We start from the raw sequence: 21035 nt of genomic DNA on the forward strand, positions 1-21035 counted from the left end.
AGCCACCCCTGTGGTCACTTGCAGGTAGATCCTGTACCTACCCATGGCTCCCTGTGTCGCTCTGCCTAGACATATTCCCTGCTTTGGGTCATGCTAGGCCTGAGCACAGGGCAGGCCAGGAAGAGATGGGAGCTGACGTCAGTGAGTGATGCTCCCTATTGAGGGGCAGGAAGTGGAGGTCAGCACCACGGCTCCTTCGCCCTTCCAGGAGGGCAGTTCTGAGGTGGGGCCTCACTATCCTAGGCCCTTGTTCTCCTTCACTCACCCTTTGCTAACTTCCTCCTTTCCCTGTCTAAATTCCCCACTTTCTCTCATGTTCCTCTGGATGGCGCCTACATGAATTACTTGCACTAAATCCTTGTCTTGGGATCTGCTTTGGGTGGAACTCCAACTAAGTCACCAGTCACGGAGATTAACTTGTTGACACTTGCCAAGCTACTAAGTAGACAGTCAGGCTTCTAGTGCTGTTTTCTCATTCCTGAGGCCTCTGCCTCAGGCGTTGACAGGCTGGTGTTGATCAAAAGGCACCACACAGGGAATGTTAGCATCAAGCCTGCAAATCACTCTTTCCCCACAGGAATGCCTGCACAGACAATATTCTCAACCAGGGCACCTTGCAAAGACGCTGAAGACCTCAATCAGACTGCTCTGTAGAAACGTTATACTCAGTGAACTAGTCCTATTTCCAGCAGGATATACCTAATCTGTCAAAATTGTTTATTATAAATAAATTTGGGATTTATAGATTTATGGGGCAGGGAGGCTGGAGAAGGGATACGGGTAGTCACGTAAGTGTATTCTACCTGTGTAATGAACAACGTGCAAAATGGAGGCACCCCCAAACTTTCACCAGTTTCCTTTGAGAACAATGTTTCTTTATATACGTTGCTCAAAACTCATCAGTCAACATGAAACTAAAGTGTGTGCCAATGTAGGAGAAGGGGACGTTTTGGGGGAGCTCAACAAGATGGCAGAATAGAAGATTCTCCGGAACCATTTCCCCCACAGAAATATATTCCAGCTATTCAAAGACAAGAACGCCAGCCTAAATTCACCAGAACTTTGGGGAGAAGCAGAAAAACCCTGGGTCCACAGAATTGAAAGAGGCCAGAACTGGTAAGAGAAACAATCAATTTGGACTGTGCCACCACCCCCAGTGGGTATAATGCCACTCAGAGAATGTCTCTAGATCCATGTTTTCCAAGGTGACAGCAGGGAATTAGAGGTGAACATTTTATCTCCCCACTGATCTGGTAATCTTCATGGGACGCCCACTCTGGCCCCGTCCCACAGGAACCACTGGGAATGCCAGGATGGCTGAATGACCTGGGGTGAACTGGAGACACAAAGCCAAGTGCTGATTGCAGCAACAGGTGCACTGGTGTACTCTGAGCTCTGATCAGTGGGGACACCATGGTGAAGGGACTCGCTGGCACAATCCACAGGGAGGTCCAAATCCTGGCTGCATTTTCCACAGAGCCCAGGTATACTCGAGAGCCCTCCCCTGGCCTGGAAACAACAAAAAGCTCAAGATTAAGTTCTGATACCCACTTACATCTTCCCCGGACTGGGAAATGTTGACAGAGCAGCACGATAGTTCCAGGGCAATGTTTAAGTTCCAGTGCTCAGCGCAAGTCTCACTCAGAACAGGAAGAAACAACAGACCAGAGTTTAAGTTCCAATACTAAGTAGCAAAGCTCTGACACCACCGAAGAACACTTGAAAAACTGGCAGAGGTGACTGTCTTCTCAATCGCACAGGGATCGACGTGAAGTGCAAGGACTGTGAAAACTCACGGGAAAACGACACCATCAAAAGAGATAACAAAGCTGTAGCAATGGACCCAGAAGAACTGAAGATCTACGAAACATCTGGCAGAGAATTCAGAATAATCCTACTAAAGAAGTTCAGGGAATCACAAAAAGCACACATAGAAAACTAAATGACATTTGGAAAACAATCCAGAAACAAAATGAGAAATTTGACCAAAAAAAAAAAAAAAAATCAAACCCAGAAACAATTAAAATTGTTGGTCTCCTCAAGAAAAGGGTGTTTCATTTGTGCCTGGCACTGGGCTCTTATCATTTGAATCATTAATTTCATGTTGAGTAAGATCTGTAAGTCACTCTGAATCTGCTTTAACCATTCGACCCTTTGTATTAACATGTATATGTACACATTTAAATAATTAGTGTAAGAGGATCTTCTTATCCATGAATGATCAGTTTTAGTAAAAGATTGTTAAAAAGGAATCTTGTTAAAATGAGGGCCAAAATTTCATAGAAAATTGTGGAAAAAGTCAAATTAAAATCAGGAAAATTGTTTTAATTTTGCTTTACTAAAACTCATTATAATTTCAACAACATGCCAATAATTTTAAGCTAATAAGACCCCAATAGTTGATTTTTGGCCTTCAGGAAAAGCTAATTCTCAGGAGACTTCCTTCCAGAACACAATCACTATGTTGCAAGAAACCCAAACCACATCAAAGGGCCTTGTATAGGAACCCAGGTCCACCTTTCCAGCTGAGCCTCAGGCAATGACCAGCCTTGTGAGTGCACCACCTCGACTGCCCTGCCCAGTCAAGCCTTCAAGTGGCTTCTGCCTCAGCCAACAACTCACTGCAACTACAAGAGACACCAATGAGAAACTGAGCTCAATCAACCCATGAAGCCTTGAGAAATGATAATACATTGTTCTTTTAAGCCACAAAAATACTTAATTTTTTGGCATAATTTTTCTTTTTCTTTTTCTTTTTCTTTTCTTTTCTTTTTTTTTTTTTTTTTTTTTTTTTTTTTGTGATGGAGTCTCACTCTGTCACCCAGGCTGGAGAGTACTGGCCCGATCTCAGCTTACTGCAACCTCTGCCTCCCAGGTTCAAGCAATTCTCCTGCCTCAGCCTCCCAAGTAGCTGGGATTATAAGGCACCCGCCACCACACCCAGCTAATTTTTGTATTTTTAGTAGAGATGGGGTTTCACCATGTTGGCCAGGCTGGTCTCAAACTCCTGACCTCAGGTGATCTGCTCACCTCGGCCTGAGGTTTACAGGCTGGGATTACAGGCATAAGCCACCGTACCCGGCCAATTTTTCTGTCTTTACTTAATGGTTACTTTTGCTGAATATCAAAAAGTGGGTAATTTTTGCAAAAATATCTAAAGACTTCAACAGTTTTCCCAAGAGCCTCTCTTCAACATTTGATATTAAAACGCTTCTTTTTGGAAGCTCCCATCTCATCATCATCCTTGTTTATTTCCTCTGATTCAGCTGCTAACCGGTCTCACTCTGCTCCATGCTCTTTTATCAATAGTTGAAATGTTATTTTAGCAGTTCTGTGACACCTCTCTTACCAACTTCATGGAATCCTGAATGTTTGTCAAGATCATCAATTAAAGTTTGAGGACAGTTTGCATAGTGTTTACATTGACTCTCAGGCATCACAAGACTGATCCACAAAACTAGATGAGGCAGGGAGAGAGACTGTAGTGCTAAGCAGGGGAAGGCCTGATGGTACGCATTTTATAAGTGATACATTTGCTAATGTTTCCATATTAAGGATTTTTGTTTCCCACATAACCTTGCAAAGTTAAACAGCCAAAGGTTAGGTAAAGAGAAAAGAAGCCTCCTGTTTGTGGAATCAAGCAAGCAAATACTTGATTGCTCCCACCTACTCCTTTCTTCACTTCTACCACCCACTCCACACCATCACATTCAGCAGCCTGGACACCTGGATGTCTTGTCTTGCACTGCACTCCATGAGAAAAAGCACAGGATAAAGTATGTATGACTTGATGTGTTATCCTTTCCAGGGATGATTTGTAATTTTAGAAGAGGTTGAGTAAAAAGACAAATTTCAACCTAACGGAACTACTCTTCTGATGGTGAAATTGTAGGGACACCCATAAAGCATCTTCTTCTTCTTCTTCTTCTTCTTTTTTTTTTTTTTTTTGAGATGGAGTTTGGCTCTGTCGCCCAGGCTGCAGGCTGGAGTGCAGTGGCACGATCTCGGCTCACTGCAAGCTCCGCCTCCCGGGTTCACGCCCTTCTCCTGCCTCAGTCTCCCGAGTAGCTGGGACTACAGGCGCCCGCCATCACGCCCGGTTAATTTTTTGTATTTTTAGTAGAGACGGGGTTTCACCGTGTTAGCCAGGATGCTCTCATCTCCTGAGCTTGTGATCCGCCCACCTCGGCCTCCCAAAGTGCTGAGATTACAGGCCTGAGCCACTGCGCCCAGCCCCATAAAGCATCTTCTAAGTGCTCCTTAAACAACTCCATGAAGGCAGCCAAGGATCCTGTCTCCATCTCCATCAGTCACTGGGGCTGTGAGGCACAAAGGGAGGGGATGGCTGCTGGTAGTTCTCCAGTTGCTCATCTCAGTGAATACAGTGCTCTCTCCAGAGAAACAACCAGTATGTGTGGCCGGGAGCAGGCTAGTCAAGGCCAGTGGTGCTGTTCACCAACCCTCCTCCATCCTGCTTCCTGAAAATTCTATCCTCCCTTATCCTGGACTGAAACTGATGGTGCAGGACAGAGAGGGAGAATTGCTGGAGAAATGCCATTGGGCAGGCAACAGCGGAAGGGGCTGGAGCATCTCAGCCAGGGTGTCACCTTAGCCAGGGAGGGGCATAGCGAGTTCCCCCGAGCACAGAGGGGAGAGGCCACTATGCAGGAGATGTAGCTAGGTCAGCAGAGGGGATGGCAGGGATGTCTGGAAGAGTTCTTCCAGTTGCTTCTATTCCCCTTGTGTAAAGGGGAACCAGCCATCATTAGCCGAAAGTGAGGAAGGGAAAGATGTGGAAAGTCTGGGAATGAAAAGGTATGACACTGTTATCCAGGAACTCAGCTTCCAGAGGCTCTCCTGAGACTCTAACGCTTGAGCTGGATGTAGATGGATAAACGGAGTTTGCTAGATTAAGAAAAGGTAGAGCAATCTGTGCAAAGGGAATAGCATAGCAAGGGGGACAGGGTGACCAGCGGTGTCCTTCACTGAAAAATGAATAGGGGTGGGTCCAGTGCAGTGGCTCACATCTGTAATCCCAGCTACTTGGGAGGCTGAGGCAGGAGAATTGTTTGAACCTGGGAGGTGGAGGTTGCAGTGAGCCGAGATCACGCCACCGCACTCCAGGTGGGGCAACAGAGCAAGACTCTGTCTCAAAAAGAAAAAGAAAAAAAAGAAAAGAAAAAGAAAAAAAAGAAAAAAGAAATGGTGGAGAAATGAATGGGTTACAAGCACCTGTAGGACGTTGGGTCAAAAAGTCCATTAGATGGTTGCACACACAGGACTGGAAGCCAGCAAAGGGTTCTGCTCAGCAAATGTCTATTTGAGGTTCATTAATAAGCAGATGATTATGGATCAGGATCCAGGGAGAGTTCTCAGAAAGAGGAGAGTGGAGGCCCAGCCACTGAATTATGGAAAATGTGTCCATTTAAGGGAGGAGCAGTAGAAGAGGGAGGAAAGAAGTGAGAAGATTCCAATCGGGAAGACAGGATTCAAAAAGAGACCTGGAGAAAAATGTAGCAAACTAGAATCCAAGAAAAGAGATAATTTCAGGAAGACTGTGGATATTAAATGCCACAAAAGGCGTAGGTAGAAAACAGCCCATCAGATTTGGCACTGTGGAAGTTACTCACCTTCCTATCTGGACCAATCTCTCTGTGATGGTCAGACTGCAAGACAACTGGTAGGATGTTGAGGGGTGAATTGTGGCAAGAGTCAGGACAGTGAGTGTGGAAGAGCCTTTCCAGAAGGTGGTTTGGATGGAAGGGAGGGAGGAGAGATAGAAACTGGAAAGGAAAGGACTATGGGGCAAGGAATGGCTTGTGGTTAGGTGGAAGCAATTTGAGCCTATTTATATGTGCAAGGGAAACATCCCAGAGAGGGGTGCAGTGGATTAGACCACCACAGCAGATAAGCTGGGGCTATAGCAGTGAGCAAAGTTACATCCCTGCCCTCAAGGAGCTTATAGTCTAGCGTGAAGAGACAGAGAACAAGCAAATAAGCAAATCAATACACAGCATGACGACTGCTGAGGAGAAACGCCAGTGGGCAGGGGAGGGAACAGAAGAGGCTGTGTGCAGTGTGGGGGTGGCAGGAAGAGCCCCCTGCTGCGGTGACCTCTGCCACACAATTTTGTTCCTAACACTTGTCAAACAAACTTGTGTGCAGCCTGGCGTTTTAGTTATGCGGTGTCTCTCTCTCCTACGACACAGGACAGCGGCTTCCACTTCCCCATCTTTGCCTTGTCCACATCATGGCGTTCTGCAGAGAAGGCTGTCCATGAATCTTTGTAGTAGGAACGCTACAAACCCTTCCTCTTCAGTTAGGACAGGCATTATCCAAACAATCTCCTCCCCATCCCCAGGGAATTCTCGGAAGCGGCACCTAGTAACCTACAGTGACTTAGGCAAATTGTCTGAATGCCTAAAGGGTACAAATTTTTTAGTATTCTCTACACATTTGCAAATCTACTCAGATCTTCTTGTTTTCGTTTTAACCTTACAGTTCATTTTAGGAATGGATTTGGGGGAAGAGAGAAAGAAATTAGTCTTTATAACCCTGCCAAACTCTGAATCCTACCTCTTGGTAAGGCATCATTTTAAAAGGTTAGAATAACTTTTATATTCATTATCACATTTGATTTCCCAACTTTATCTGCAGAAAAACAATAAATGGGGGCTTCCTATTAGTTCACCATATTTTCCTTAGGTAGAAATTCCTTGTATCTGATAGTCTTTAGGGTCCTCTTTGAGACTAAGATCCCCTTTGAAATGAGATGAGGTTGGCCCCCTTTCCCTACCCCAGAGGCCAGCACGCAGCACACACAGGAGAGGACAGGAAACAGAGGGGAGTCGCTCTGATCTCCATATTCTGTTCTTTCCCAGGGAAGATGCTCTGTTTTCAACCAAAACCAAGATCATTCTAAATGTCACTGCTCCACACCCCATCTGGGCTCCTGACAGCAAAGCTGCCTTGTTTCTGAATCAGATGTTGTCACCCACTGAAAAGCCTCCGGCATCCAAGCTTGGCTGGTAGTGGGGTCCTGGCTCGACGGGAGAGACTCAGCTCCCTCAGCGAAGCTGACCCCCATCGTTTCTTTTGAGAAAGGAAGAGAATGGGGAAGGACCAGCAGCAACAGAGAACCGTTTCATCACTGCCTCTCTGACCTTTTAAAGAGCAAATGGTTAAAATAAATACTATCGGGCTCATTTCTATGGACTTGAACATTTTACAACCTGTAGAATCACGTGACATATTGGCATTTTGTGGAACTCCTAGAAGGGACAGAAGGAAATAAACATCGCTATGCAGTCTATAGGCTGAGACGGGCTTCACAGCTAAAACCCAGGACATGTGGTGTCTGGAGGGCAACTCGTGGCAGGCAAGAGGCAGAGCCTGCCCTGGAGTGCTGAATAAAGATGCTGAGGATGTCATGCAAGGATCTGCCATGAGCAAAAATATCAGAGTCCTCCAGGATGTGTCCACATTCTCATTAGCCCTTACACTGAGCCTCCTTCCAGGTATGATGAGAAAAAAAAAAAAGGCTCAGGAGGCGAGGAGGCAAACAGGTGCAGATACCTGCACTTGGCTGCAGGTGAGAACTCTGGCTATAAATAACCCACCGTTTCATGGGGGAGGAGGATCCCAGTCACCACCAGGAAGTCATAAATTCAACTCCATTCATAAAAATTCATATGCAATCAAAGGATTTCAAAACACAGACTTTCATTTCATCTAGTATACCCACAGAGGGAAGAGAAGCCATGAGAAACTCCTCTACTGGTGGCCAAATGTTTTTCTTCTTAACCTGAAATGATGCACGAGCACATAGCTGCTTAGATCATAACATCCGCGATGTTTTTCAATAGAGGGGTAATGCCATGAAAAGCTTTCATGCTGCAAGCAAAAAGAAGACCTTCGTAAATTTACATTCAATGTGTAAAAACACATAATAACTTCTGTACATGATAGAGCTGTGTGTATGTGTGTGTGTGCGCTTTACGAAACAAAAATTTATATTTTGTCTACCATTGAAGGGAGTGAGGAGAGACTGATGTTTGTTGAGCATCCACAATGTGCCAGGTGCTTTGCAAGCCTCATCTTCTCATTTCATCCTCACAGCAGACCAAGGAGGTATAGACTGTTGCCATGACCATTATATGAGTGAGAAAATGAGGCTCTGAGAGGTTTAACAACTTGCCTGAGGTCACACAGGAAGTGACCCTTGTTCTTCCTGCTACATCAAGCTGCCTCCTCAAGTTCCAACAAATACTTTTGTTACCTTGTCCCGTACATATCTGTAAATCTTCCTGCTAGAGTCATTTTTATGGTTCATGGTAAGATGCTGCCAAAAGAGCTGAAAGAAATAGAAAGAGTCTTTATCAAGTACGGAAATGACAGGTCATTTCCAGAAGATACAGTACAAGAGTTCAATTTCATCATTAATTAGTATCTCATACATATTAGATGAGATGTCCCTCTGTATCACATTTAGGAGATACTTAAGTTATATTCCAAGCACAAGCTAAAAATGACCTGTGTTCCACCATTGTTATCCACAACTTCCCTCTCAGTTCTTAGACAACAGTCTCAACTGTGACCGTATTACAATTGTCTTCCTGGCGCCGAGGTTGCATTTCATCTTTGAAAGCCCTGGTCAGAACAACTTTTAAGGACTCCTTGAATCGTTTCTTCTTACTGCTTCCCACAAAGAAGTAAATGAAAGGGTTGGCGCTACTGTTGATTGTGGAAAAGAGCAGGGAAATGTGGTGTAGGTTCCCAAAGGTTGACCAATACTCATAGTACAGCAGGTAAAGGAGTCTCATGGGCATGGCGAAGATGAGGAATATAATGATGGTGACCATGATGACGATGTACAGCTTGGAGGAATGGGAAGCCCACGTGTTCTTCCGGATCTTCACGACCAAGATCGTGCTGGACACCAGCATGAGAGGTGTGAAGACCAGGAAGCTCAGGACGGCTATAAAGATGATGACTGCCCGGCAGTCACTTCGAGAGTGACTCTCTTCTTCTCTGTCGATGCACATGACATACTCCATGGTGGTCACCAAGCAAGAAAGAGCCCACAGAAGGGCACAGACCAACGCCGACTGGTACTTGGGGCGATGGCATCGGTACCAGATGGGGTAAAGGACTGACAGGCACCTCTCCACACTAATGGCCGTCAGCAGATAGAGGCCCGTGTTGTAGCCAAACAGAAAAGTCACTGATAATGTGACAATTGTGTAGTAATGGCCAGAAGAAAGCTCGTAATCTAAAGCATAGTCGATAGACAAGATGAAAATACAGAAAAGCAGTGAGATGTCTGCAATAGACAAGTGGGTGATGTAGACAGTAAAGGGATTTCTTCTCATCCGGAAGCACAGGAACCAGAGGAGAATCCCATTCTCAACAAACCCCACTGGGGAGATGCTCATAATGACCCAGTGCACGATGGGGATTTGCCGATGTGCATTCCCAACCGAGGCGTTCCTGCCAGTTGAGATGTTCGTGGGTTCCTCAACAACAGATGATGTCACATTTAACCCATCCATGAGGAGGTCTCAGGCTGGAACTCTTCAGGTAATTTTCTGTAAATATATCCAAAACAAAAACAAACACAAAATCCATGAAAATTGTTGGATTGGAATAAAAGGGAGAAATTCAGCTATAAATCATAATCTTCATGTTATTAAAAAAAGTTTAACAGACTGTACAGTTATCTTTTTCCCAATGATAAGATTAGGCCTTTAGGATCTGATAAGAAAGAGAACTTAGACCTGATAAAAGAGAGAAGTGATTGAATGACCCTTTTGGATCCCCAGTGATAGCCATTCATTCTATATCACTGTGTGCTTGTGGCTTAGCGCCAAAAAGGAGATGGCCAGGCAAGAGTGGCCGAGTGCCCTGTGCAGGACCCATTTCCAGTTCTGGCCCGAGCTTTCCTAATGGCATTTTGAAAATCATTTCATCTTCTGGGCCTCCATTCATTTTCCTGAGGGACCAGGTTGACTGCATTAAGACTTGATGGCAAAATGCATGTTTGGGCAATGCTGCCATTGTCATTTTTTAATACATGAAGTGCCATAAGCAGGAAGGAGAGGGAGCGCCTGGGACAATTGGACAATACTGTACCAATATTGCTTACAGTGTGAACAATCAAAAGGCATTTATTTTACACGGCTTCAATATCTGGGACAAAGCTGGGCACCTGCTCAGACTACATAAGCCAGGCAAGCCATGTGTGGAGTAGATGGAGAGCCCTAACAAGACGTATGTACGTCCCCACAGACCACAGGCCAGACGGTGCCGGAAACACCATCGCCAGATGCCAGACAAAGCACTCTCCCGAACCAGGAAAAATGCTCAGCATTTGAGGCTGCAAAGGAAAGATTCTCAGAAACTTTCCCTCACATTTTACCAATTACAAAATGAATATATGCACAGCTCTGCCCTCTTGCTAAAACAAAAATACCCTACCACTGAGAAGGAAAAGGAGGCTGTCAACAGAGATCATTTCCCTTGTTCCAAAACTAACTTGTCCTTGGCTTTTAAAAAGTTTTTTTAGGCTGGACACTGTGGCTTACTCCTGCAGTCCCAGCACTTTGGAAGGCCAGGGCAGGAGGATTGCTTGAGCCCAGGAGTTTGAGAACCAGCCTGGGCAATGTGGCAAACCCCGTCTCTACAAAAAAATACAAAAATTAGCGAGGCATGGTGGTGCATGCCTGTAGTCCCAGCTGCTTGAGAGGCTGAGGTCGGAGGATTGCTTGAGCGCGGGAGGTTGAGGCTGTAGTGAGTTGTGATCATGTCACTGCACTCCAGCCTGGGTGACAGAGCAGACCCTGTCTCAAAAAAATTTTTTTTTCTAGTTCGTGTGCATGCATATGCATATGTATGTAGTAAAACATTGTTCTTTGTTTTCTGAACTTTGTCGGTAGGAAGCTGATCAAAATAATTTTTTTTTTTGAGACAGAGTCTTGCTCTGTCACCAGGCTGGAGTGCAGTGGCAAGATGTTGGCTCACTGCAACCTCCACCTCCCAGGTTCAAGCAATTCTCCTGCCTCAGCTTCCCGAGTAGCTGGGACTACAGGTGTGCGCCACAATGCCCGGCTAATTTTTTGTATTTTAGCAGAGACAGGGTTTCACCATGTTGGTGAGGCTGGTCTTGAACTCACAATCTCAGGTGATCCGCTTGCCTCGGCCTCCCAAAGTGCCAGGATTACAGGCATAAGCCACCATGCTGGCTGATCAAAAAAATATTTTTAATTAGTAGATATCTGCCTTTTCTCATGAGCTCACCGGAGGCAGAATAATACATAAATGTGTTATTTCGTGGCACTCTAATGGCTCTGGTGATATTAGACATTTCCAGAATCGAGTCAGCAGAACCCCAGCATGTGCAGGGCCCTGAGTTGTGATCTCAGTACAGCCGGGCCTGGATCCTGGGCCAGCAGGTAGCCTTTGGGTTGGCGAAACAGGTGTTTCCTTCCAGCAATGTGATCCAGGCTCCAAGGAGGCCTCTGCCTCAGTGGGCCCGATCACACCTCTCCCACTGACACTTCCCTCAGCTGTTCTAATGGGATGCAGGAAATTACTTTCACTGGAGGAGAGCTTCCTTTTACTTCATAATTAGAAGACAGAGACCCCGATAGGAACCCACACAGGACGAGAGCTCACATGCCCTGTCATGGCTAACCAAAGGCCTGCTGTAGAGACCGGGCCTTGTTAGAAGTTTGCAAGTAAGACCACCATGTTCCCCCAATTCTCCCCCCACACATTTATCCCATGCCAGACACTGTTGTAGGCACTGGGACACAGCAGTAAATAAAACAGACAAAGTGCCGGCCTGCTGGAGTCTATATTCCAGTGGGGAGGCAGTCGGTAAACAAAAAACAATAACAGCAACAACAACCAAACTGACGTCAGTGCATAAACAGTGCTATGGAAAAAAGTAAAGCAGCATTAAAGGAAAGGAGTGGCAGGGACCTGGGGGTTCCATCATCCATAGAGTGATGGGAAAAGACTCACTCATGAGGTCACACTTGGACAAAGACATGAAGGAAGTAGGTGACCGAGGCCTGCAGGTTCTTGGGGGAAAAGTATTCCAGGCAAAGGGAACAGCAAGTTCAAAGTTCCAGAAGCAGGAGGCAGCCAAGAGTGAAGAACCGCAAAAAAGGCCAGTGAGGCAGGAACGGCCTGGCAAGGAGAATGGTCAGGTGCTGAAGGCAGGGGTCTTTGGCGGCCAGGTCCAAACGGGCTTTGCGGGCTGGGGCTTTTACTCCCAATGAGCCAATAAACCACAGGAGGTTCTTAGAGGAGGAATGTGGTTAACTTGGGGGACTGAGGCGTGAACAGCCTCGGTATGGCCTCTGTGTTCAGGTGACACTCTAGGGGCCACGGCAAGAAGGAGGAGGCCATGTGGGAGGTGAAGGCACTGGCCTAGACACAGGGAGGATGTTAGCATAAACTAGGTTGTGGCAGAGGTAGTAATATCTGGTGGGAGGTCTTTGATTTGATTCACTGACGGAAGAGATATGTGTTGTGGTAGAAAGAGAGAATACGTGTTTAGCCATTTGCTGAATGGACAGGTGCAGGTGAAGTGGGTTAGCAGGGCCTATGGAGTTTGAGAAGCCTGTGAGGCAGCCAGGCCATGTCCAGGGGAGGTCAGGAGCCGGGGGGACAGTTGTAGCCTGGGGATATAAATGTGGGTGTTGTATGCAAACCGGGGGAATTTGAAGCCATGAGTGAGATGACATTATCTGTGAAATACAATTAAAAAGAAGAGGTTCAAGTACTGGGCCTCGAGGCATTTGGAAGTTAGAGGCTGGGGAGATGAGGAGGAAGAAGGAGAGGAAACTGAGGATGACCTGACAGAGAGGCAGGAGGACAACTGGGGAAGAAGGGCTCCCGGGAGGCCAAGTAAGAATGAGTTGGAGGAGAAGAAAGTGTGATCAACTGGGCTAAATTCTACTGCAAGTTCAAGTGGGCTGAGACCTGGAACTTGATATTGACCATGGGGGTGGAGTCATTGCTGACCTTGGTAGGAGTATTTTCAGTAGACTGGACAAAACGAATGCCTGATGCAAGTGGTTTAGAGAGAACAGGAGGAGAATAGGTGGAGACAGTGAGTGTAGACAACCCTCTTGGGGGCTGTGGGGTTGAGAGGTGATAAACGGATAAGAATTATCCAGTAGAAAGCAAACAATTGAGGAGTCAGGAAGTAGGGGTCTAGAGCTGGGCGGAGTGGCGGCCTTGCCAGAGCATGATTTATACCCGATGAAGGGGAAGGCTGGGTGTGTGGCTGCAGATACGGTGAGGTGGGTAGACGTGGTTGTGGGAGTGCCCAAGGCGAGAAGTTGTCTTCTGAATGCACAGTATCTCTTTTTCAGCAAAGTAAGAAGCAAGGTCATCAGCTAAGAGTGAGGAGATGTTAAGGGTTTTTTTGTTTTTGTTTTTTTTTTGAGGCAGAGTCTGGCTCTCTTGCCCAGGCTGGAGTGCAGTGGCCAGATCTCAGCTCACTGCAAGCTCCGCCTCCTGGGTTCACACCATTCTCCTGCCTCAGCCTCCCGAGTAGCTGGGACTACAGGCGCCCGCCACCTCGCCCGGCTAGTCTTTTGTATTTTTTAGTAGAGACGGGGTTTCACTGTGTTAGCCAGGATGGTCTCGATCTCCTGACCTCGTGATCCGCCCGTCTCGGCCTCCCAAAGTGCTGGGATTACAGGCTTGAGCCATCGCGCCCAGCCGATGTTAAAGGTTTAAGAAGAGAGGGCAAGACATGAAATAAATGAGGGAAAGAGAGGGCTAGGGACATACACAAAGTGCAGGATCTCCAGCCAGGCTAACCTAGAGCCCGCCCAGGCTAGTGCTCGGGAACCTGGGAGAGACCACTCAGCCTCACCCGTGCTTCTCTCCAGCTCGGTTCAGCTGTCCAGGTGCTGGTATGGAGAAAGGGGAGAGTTGGATTTAACCAGGGCTGAGGTTTACCAGGCGGGTACGACACAGAGTGGGGGCCAAAGGAAGCAAAGCATGTAGAAGGGAAGGCCTACGATAATGGACTCTAGAGCTCAACAGGGTTAGGAGAAAAGTGAGGGCACGAGGGAGGTAACAGACGTGAACAGGAAATAGGAGCTACATATTGGAGGTCCCAGCGGTGACAAGAAATCATTGAAGTCCCCATACTAAACGCACTGAAGGGGAAGGAGGAGGTGGGGGTTGGAGAACGTGATGCTTAAAACTGAGCTTGGGGCAGTGTAGTTTTGGGGTTATCAGTATTAAGTGCAGAGCATGACCATGGAAAAGAAGGGCTGAGGGAGAGTGGAGGACAAGATCATTTGAGTTGAGAGCAGAACCTGGAGCCTCAGGGCTGGAAGAATTATCCACAGATGCTGAAATTGCTGAGAAATAGTGTTGGAGACCAGGAATATCGTTGGCTGTAATCCAGGTGCTAAAATCATCAAGGAATTTGGGACAGCAGCCCAGAGGTCCGAAGCGACCACAGCAAGGAGGGTGGGAGGCCATACAGTGGCCAGCATGCACTTTGGAGCCTGGTGTTTTGTTGCTTCTGCTGCTGGTGGTATTGGAGAGAGAGGAGAGAGGGAAGAAAAGTAACTCATAGTACACAAAAGGTAGGGGTAACAAGGGCCTGGACCAGTGCCGTCCAACAGAAACACAACGTGGGCCACCTGTGTAAGGGAAGTTCTAGTAGCCACGTTAAAGAAAGTAAAAAGAAACCAACAAAATCCATTTTAATAATGTACTTTATTTAGCCTAATGTGTTTAAAATATTATTTCAACACATCATCAATACAAAAAATATGGATGAGGTATTAATATTATTTTCTATGCATTAAGTGCCCCAGATGCAGGGCCTCTCGCTTCCAATGAGCCTGGTTCCCTATGCTCAGGAGCCTCATGCGACTTGGGGCTCCCGTGTTGGCCATCACAGGTCAACAGCCATGGCAAAACCAAAGTCACTTATGCAAGGAAGCCAAGTGCTTTCATCTTTTAATTACTGACCTAAACCAAAGACCAGAAATATAAATTCAGGACCTAATCCAAGTTTTCGAGAACATTGACAAGATCGTCTTTCTGCCTCCGGTCCATTCCCTGGGATCTCTCATGGACCACGTCCTTCAGCTGCAGCTTCTTGCTATGTGGAGAGAGCTCTCAGTTATCCCAGGTCACCTCCCCTTCTCTGTCACCCTGCTTGCTCATCCTAGATTCAAGGCATGCTCTATTTTCACCACTGACCCATCCTTCAAGGCGGCCTGTCCTACCCTTTCCTTTTACAATACCAGTTTCTATTTCTGTATTCAACTTTTCTCCTTTTCCCCAAAAGTTTCCAAATAAATTCACAAAAGTCAACTGGGAAAGGTGTTTCAAATTATATCTTCTTTCTTTCTTTCTTTCTTTCTTTCTTTCTTTCTTTCTTTCTTTCTTTCTTTCTTTTTTTCTTTCTTTCTTTTTTTAGAGATAGGGTCTTGCTCTGTTGCCCAGGCTAGAGTGCAGTTGAGTGGTTATAACTCATTGGAGGTTGAACTCCTGGGCTCAGGTGACACTCCTGCCTCAGCCTCCCAAATCACTGGGACTACAGGTACATGGCACTACACCTGGCTCAATTTTTTTTTTTTTTTTGTAGAGATGGGGTCTCGTTATGTTCATAGCCAATACATCTCTCCTTGTAACAGAGCAGAGGTAAAATTTTTTAATTAATAAAAAATGTTTAGAGATAGTCTCACTCTGTTGACCAGGCTAGAGTACAATGGTGCAACCATAGCTCACTGCAGCTTCCAACGCCTGGGCCCAAACAATCCTCCCCTCTCAGCCTTCTGAGTAGCTAGGACAACAGACATGCACCATCACACCTGGTTAATTTTGTTTTTAATTTTTTGTAGTGTTGCCAGGCTTGTCTCAAACTCCTGACCTCAAGCAATCCTCCTGCTTCAGCCTCCCAAAGTGCTGGGATTACAGGTGAGAGCCACTGTGCCTGGCGTCAGAGTTAAAATTCTATCTTATTGACTGTTGTGGATGGAATTGTGTTCCCTTCCAAAATTCATGTGTTGAAGTCCTAATCCTCAATGTGACTATATGCGGTGATAGGGCCTTTAGGGAGGTAATTATGGCTGAATAAGGTCCTAAGAGTGGGGCCCTAATCCAATAGAAGTGGTGTCCTTGTAAGAAGGGAAAGAGACATGAGAGATCTCTCTCCGTGAGGGCACAGAGGAAAAGCCAGGTAAGGACAGAGGGAGAAGGCAGCCGTCTGCAAACCAAAAGAGAGCCCTCACCAGACCAGCCCTGACGATGCCTCGATCTTGGACTTCTGGTCTCCAGAACTGTCAGAAAATAAATTTCTGTTTGTAAGTCACCCAGTCCATGGTATTTTGTTATGGCAGTCAGAGCAGCCTAATACACCCACTAAACTGCAAACTCCTTGAAACCAGGACTTCATCTTTTTTGTGTCTGAATCTCCAACACTTGCACACAGTAAGCATTTAATAAATACTTATCAAACTGTTTCAAGAAATAAAGCCCATTATAACAGTTCTAAGAATATACTCCGCTTCCCCACGAGAAAAAACCACCACTTTCCATGCAGGGCATCACACTTAATAAACACGGGTTTCGAATCGTTAGAGCACAACTCATGAAGCACATACAGCATTCAGGCAGACTTTGATCATGATGTGGATTTTAGTCATGATTGGAATGCATATAAAAATTCCATTGAAACTAGTTCTCATTTAAAAACGAATCATAATCCTCCAAATTGTTTTTATAGCGGGGTTCTATTTAAACGAACACATTGCTAAAAATCACATTCCCAGTCTTACCCAACCAACTGAGTTTCGGTCTCTGAAGCGAAATAGCAGATGGCGAGAAGTGCCTTGACAACAGCCGGCCCTACGTGCTCGCCACCCCAACCCTTTCCTCCCCCAGCTCCTTGGTCATTTTGTGTATTCTTCATCTCTGCCGGTGGTTGACTGACGGGGATATCTGAAGTTGGGAAGTGTGAGGAGAATAGAACGGTAATTGCTGCTAGCTGACAAAACAGTCTAGCTCAGAATAATTTTGTGTTGGCTTAGTGAGTCTCCCCAACAGCAGAGAGAAGACCACACAGTTGAGATCTCAGAAAACCATGCAGACAGGTAGGCACTTGCACTGCAGGGTGAATCAGTAGGTAACTTCTCTCTGTGTCAACCCAGTTCTAGGACCAGAGGCTCTCTGCCCAGACATGCCAAACATTTTTCATTATATTTTTTTTGTTTGAAACAGGGTCTTGCTCTGTTGCCCAAACTGGAGTGCAGTGGTGCAATCATAGCTCACTGCAGCCTTGACTTCCTGGGCTCAAGTGATCCTCCCACCTCAGCCTCCTGAGGAGCTGGGACTACAGGCACTCATGACCATGCTAGCTAATTTTTGTTGTCATTGTTATTTCTTACAGAGATGGGGTCTCACCATGTTACCCAGGCTGGTCTCAAACTCCTGGACTCAAGCGATCCTCCTGCCTCAGGCTCCCAAAGTTCTGGGATTACAGGCATCAGCCACCACGCCCGGCCAGCAATCATTTTTCTTACACAGCACTTGCATTTGCAGGGATGCATGTTTACCTGGCAGTGACAGCCTGGGGTGGAAGGATAGTTCATCCTGACAGCCCTCAGTGGCCCCTGGAGTGTCAGTTACACTGCAACGGAAACCTCAGTTGGGAACAGATTGCAAAGACAGACGAGGAGGTGACAGCACCGTGACTGGTCAGCATTACTGGAAGCATCACAGAGCATCTTCCCTCCCCTCTTTCTTCTCACAAAAGAGACGTCTAGGGCGAAAGAAATAAGTTAGTCTGTGAGAATATCGTGGTGTGGGGCTCTTGAGGCCAAAGCACCTTTCCTTCCATCCTAGCTTTGGAGCCTTGAAATCAGCTTGGGAGGCTGATAAGGATGATGTCATTGCCCCCTTTTTAGAGGGAAAAACCTAAGGATTAATAACCACGCCAGGCTCAGAGCCACCGTGTTGCACAGCCCCAAAGGACCTACCATCTGCGTTTGCTCCAGTGTGTCCAGTGCTCTCTGGGTCCTGCAGGGCTGTAGTGCTCAGAAACTTATGCGGATCTTAATCACAGTGTTGGCCAGGCAGAAATTCAGGTCACTTGACTTCTGACCATAAGCTGAGATAGTAAGAAGAAAAAAGAAGGGAGAAGGGAGGAGAACGAGAAGAAAGGAGAAGGGGAAGGGGAAGAAGGGAGAAAGAGAAGGAAGAAGGAGGAGGAGGAAGAGGGAGGAGGAGGAGGGAGGAGGAAGAGGAAGAGGGAGAACGGAGGACGATGAAGAGAGAGGAGAAGAAAGAGGGAGGAGGAGGAAGAGGGAGAAGGAGGAAGTAGAAAAGGGAGAAGGAGAGAGAAGGAGGAGGGAGGAGGAGGGAGGAGAAGGGAGGAGGAGGGAGGAGGGAGGAGGAGGAAGAGGGAGGAGGAGGGAAGAGAGAAGAGGAGAAAGAGGGAGGAGGGAGGAGGAGGAAGAGGAAGCAGAAAGAGGGAGGAGGAAGGGGAGGAGGGAGGAGGGGGAGGAGGGAGGAGGAAGGGGGAGGAGGGAGGAGGAGGAAGAAGGACAAAGGAAGAGGAGGGAGCACGAGGAAGAGGGAGGAAGAGGAGGGGGAGGAGGGAGGAGGAGGAATAGGGAGGAGGAGGGAGAAGGAGGAAGAGGAGTGAGGAGGAGGAGGAGGGAGGAACAGGAAGAGGGAGGAGGAAGAGGGAGGAGGAGGAGTAGTCATAGTCTGGAAATCACTGTTCTATCAAACACCTCAACTTTGCAGATTAGTAAGTGGTTGCTGGAGAGCCTGTGAGGCAAGCCAACCTTCACAACTGGTTTGAGAAGCCCTGTAGCCCAGCGTGCCTGATCTTAGCCCGGAGCTCTCTCCACTACACTCTGGGGCCCAATCCTATTTTTAAGACTTTACCTTTTATAGCGTCTCTATACTTAAGTTTTCCAATCTAGTCTGCCTCTAACCTTTCCTATTTAAGGAATTAAAGTCATCATATTGTAGGGAATATTTTTTATTAAGACTTGTTTAGGCTGGGCAGAGTGGCTCATGCTGGTAATCCCAGCACTTTGGGAGACCGAAGCAGGCAGATCACCTGAGGTCAGGAGTTCGAGACCAGCCTGGCCAACATGGTAAAACTCTGTCTCTACTAAAAACACAAAAATTAGCTGGGCATGGCGGTGCATGCCTGTAATCCCAGCTCCTCAGAAGCAGAGGCAGGAGAATCACTTGAACTCTGGAGACGGAGGATGCAGTGAGCCCAGATTGCACCACTGCACTCTAGCCTAGCCAACAGAGTGAGACTCCATCTCAAAAAGAAAAAAAAAAAAAAAGGCTTGTTTAATTTCTAGTTGTGACTTTGCCACTATGTGGTCTCTGCATGTGAAGTAGTCCACAGGGACTGATCAAACCACTCCTGCCTGTTCAGAGACCTCTGCCACTAAATAAATGATTACCCTGAAACCACCTTTGCAAAAATTATAACAATGAGAAAATTTTGACAGTGTGAGATCTCACCTAACTGATTCCATCTTGCTTCTAAACTCTAAGCTGTCCTTGTTCATTCCTGAGCATAGGCTGAACTAACTTTGGGAGGAACTTAGTTTATAGTTTAACTTTGAAACAAAGACAGTAACAGCCCTTTCCCAAAACAAGCACACTTCTTGCCTGGGGACCAGAATGCCTTTGTGAGACTAACAAGTTAGGCACAAGATTCAAAATTATGGTTTAGGAGTCATGCAGCTAGAGGCCACAAGATTCTGTACCTCCCCGATTGCTCCTAGGGATAACATCACTATTGTAAAACCTAACATTAGGGCTCAAGATATTTTTTCAGACACTGCGTTCTGATGCACCAGCTGGTGCCACTCGACAGGTAATCCGGCTCAACCAGTTCTGTGATCCCACCCAGACCTCAAGACAACTTGCTTCAACTTCCTGTGACTTCATCCTTCATCCTGACCAATCAGCACACCCCATTCCCTGGTCCTCTACACACCAAATTATCCTTAAAAAAACACCAGTCTCCGGCCGGGTGCAGTGGCTCACGCCTGTAATCCCAGCACCGTGGGAGGCAGAGGCGGGCGGATCACGAGGTCAGGAGATCGAGACCATCCTGGCCAACATGGTGAAACCCCGTCTCTACTAAAAAATACAAAAAATTAGCCGGGCGAGGTGGCGGGCGCCTGTAGTCCCAGCTACTCGGGAGGCTGAGGCAGGAGAATGGCGTGAACCCGGGAGGCGGAGCTTGCAGTGAGCCGAGATCGCGCCACTGCACTGCAGCCTGGGCGACAGAGCGAGACTCCGTCTCAAACAAACAAACAAACAAACAAAACCCAGTCTCTGGATTTTCAGGGAGACTGATTTGAGTAGTAAAACTCTGGTCTGTCGTTTAGCTGGCTCTGCATGAATTAAACTGTTTCTCTATTGCAATTCCTCTGTCTTGATAAATCAGCTCTGTCTGGGCAGGGGGCAAAGAGAAGTTTAAGCAGTTACAGTCCCAACAGGGCTCATTTTATAGCTTCTTTAGTCTTAACACAAAATGCGGGTATTTTCTTTTAAACGTTTATCACCTTTCTTCTAATTTTAAAACAGTATGTGCTCATTGAAGACAATTTAGAAAGTCCACACATACAACTACTATTAAAAAATTAACCTGATTCAACATTTAGGATATTCCATTAGTCTTTGTTCAATGTCTTATACACACTCTTTTTTAAAATTGAGATTGCATTTTTATAATCTTTTGGTATCCTTTCTACCTTTTCTTCACTCAATATCATATTGTAAACATTTTCTCATGTCAGTATACACTCTTAAAGTATGACTTTAATATCACTAACTGAAGGTATCATGATTTATTTATTTATTTATAATTTTGAGACAAGGTCTCACTCTGTCACCCAGGCTGGAGCGCAGTGGCGAGATCACAGCTCATTGCAGCCTCAATCTCCTGGGCTTAAGTGAGCCTCCCAGGTAGCTAGGACTAGAGGGACATGCCACCATGCCAG

The 21035-nt window shown here is 46.5% G+C and overlaps 1 protein-coding gene across 1 annotated transcript; it reads right to left on the reverse strand.

The window, feature by feature from the left end:
* Positions 1–7705: 7705 nt before the first annotated feature.
* Positions 7706–9551, reverse strand: MAS1 (MAS1 proto-oncogene, G protein-coupled receptor). The gene has a single exon (XM_028847005.2). It carries the CDS (start codon positions 9549–9551, stop codon positions 8574–8576), a length of 978 nt encoding a protein of 325 aa, XP_028702838.1. The 3' UTR covers positions 7706–8573.
* Between the last annotated feature and the right edge of the window lie 11484 nt (positions 9552–21035).

This window comes from Macaca mulatta, chromosome 4 (assembly GCF_049350105.2).
Source record: "Macaca mulatta isolate MMU2019108-1 chromosome 4, T2T-MMU8v2.0, whole genome shotgun sequence".
Lineage (NCBI taxonomy): Eukaryota > Metazoa > Chordata > Mammalia > Primates > Cercopithecidae > Macaca > Macaca mulatta.

Bases quoted from the DNA above. Each gene is read 5' to 3' on its own strand.
- MAS1 (XM_028847005.2), bottom strand. From the start codon at position 9,551: ATGGATGGGTTAAATGTGACATCATCTGTTGTTGAGGAACCCACGAAC.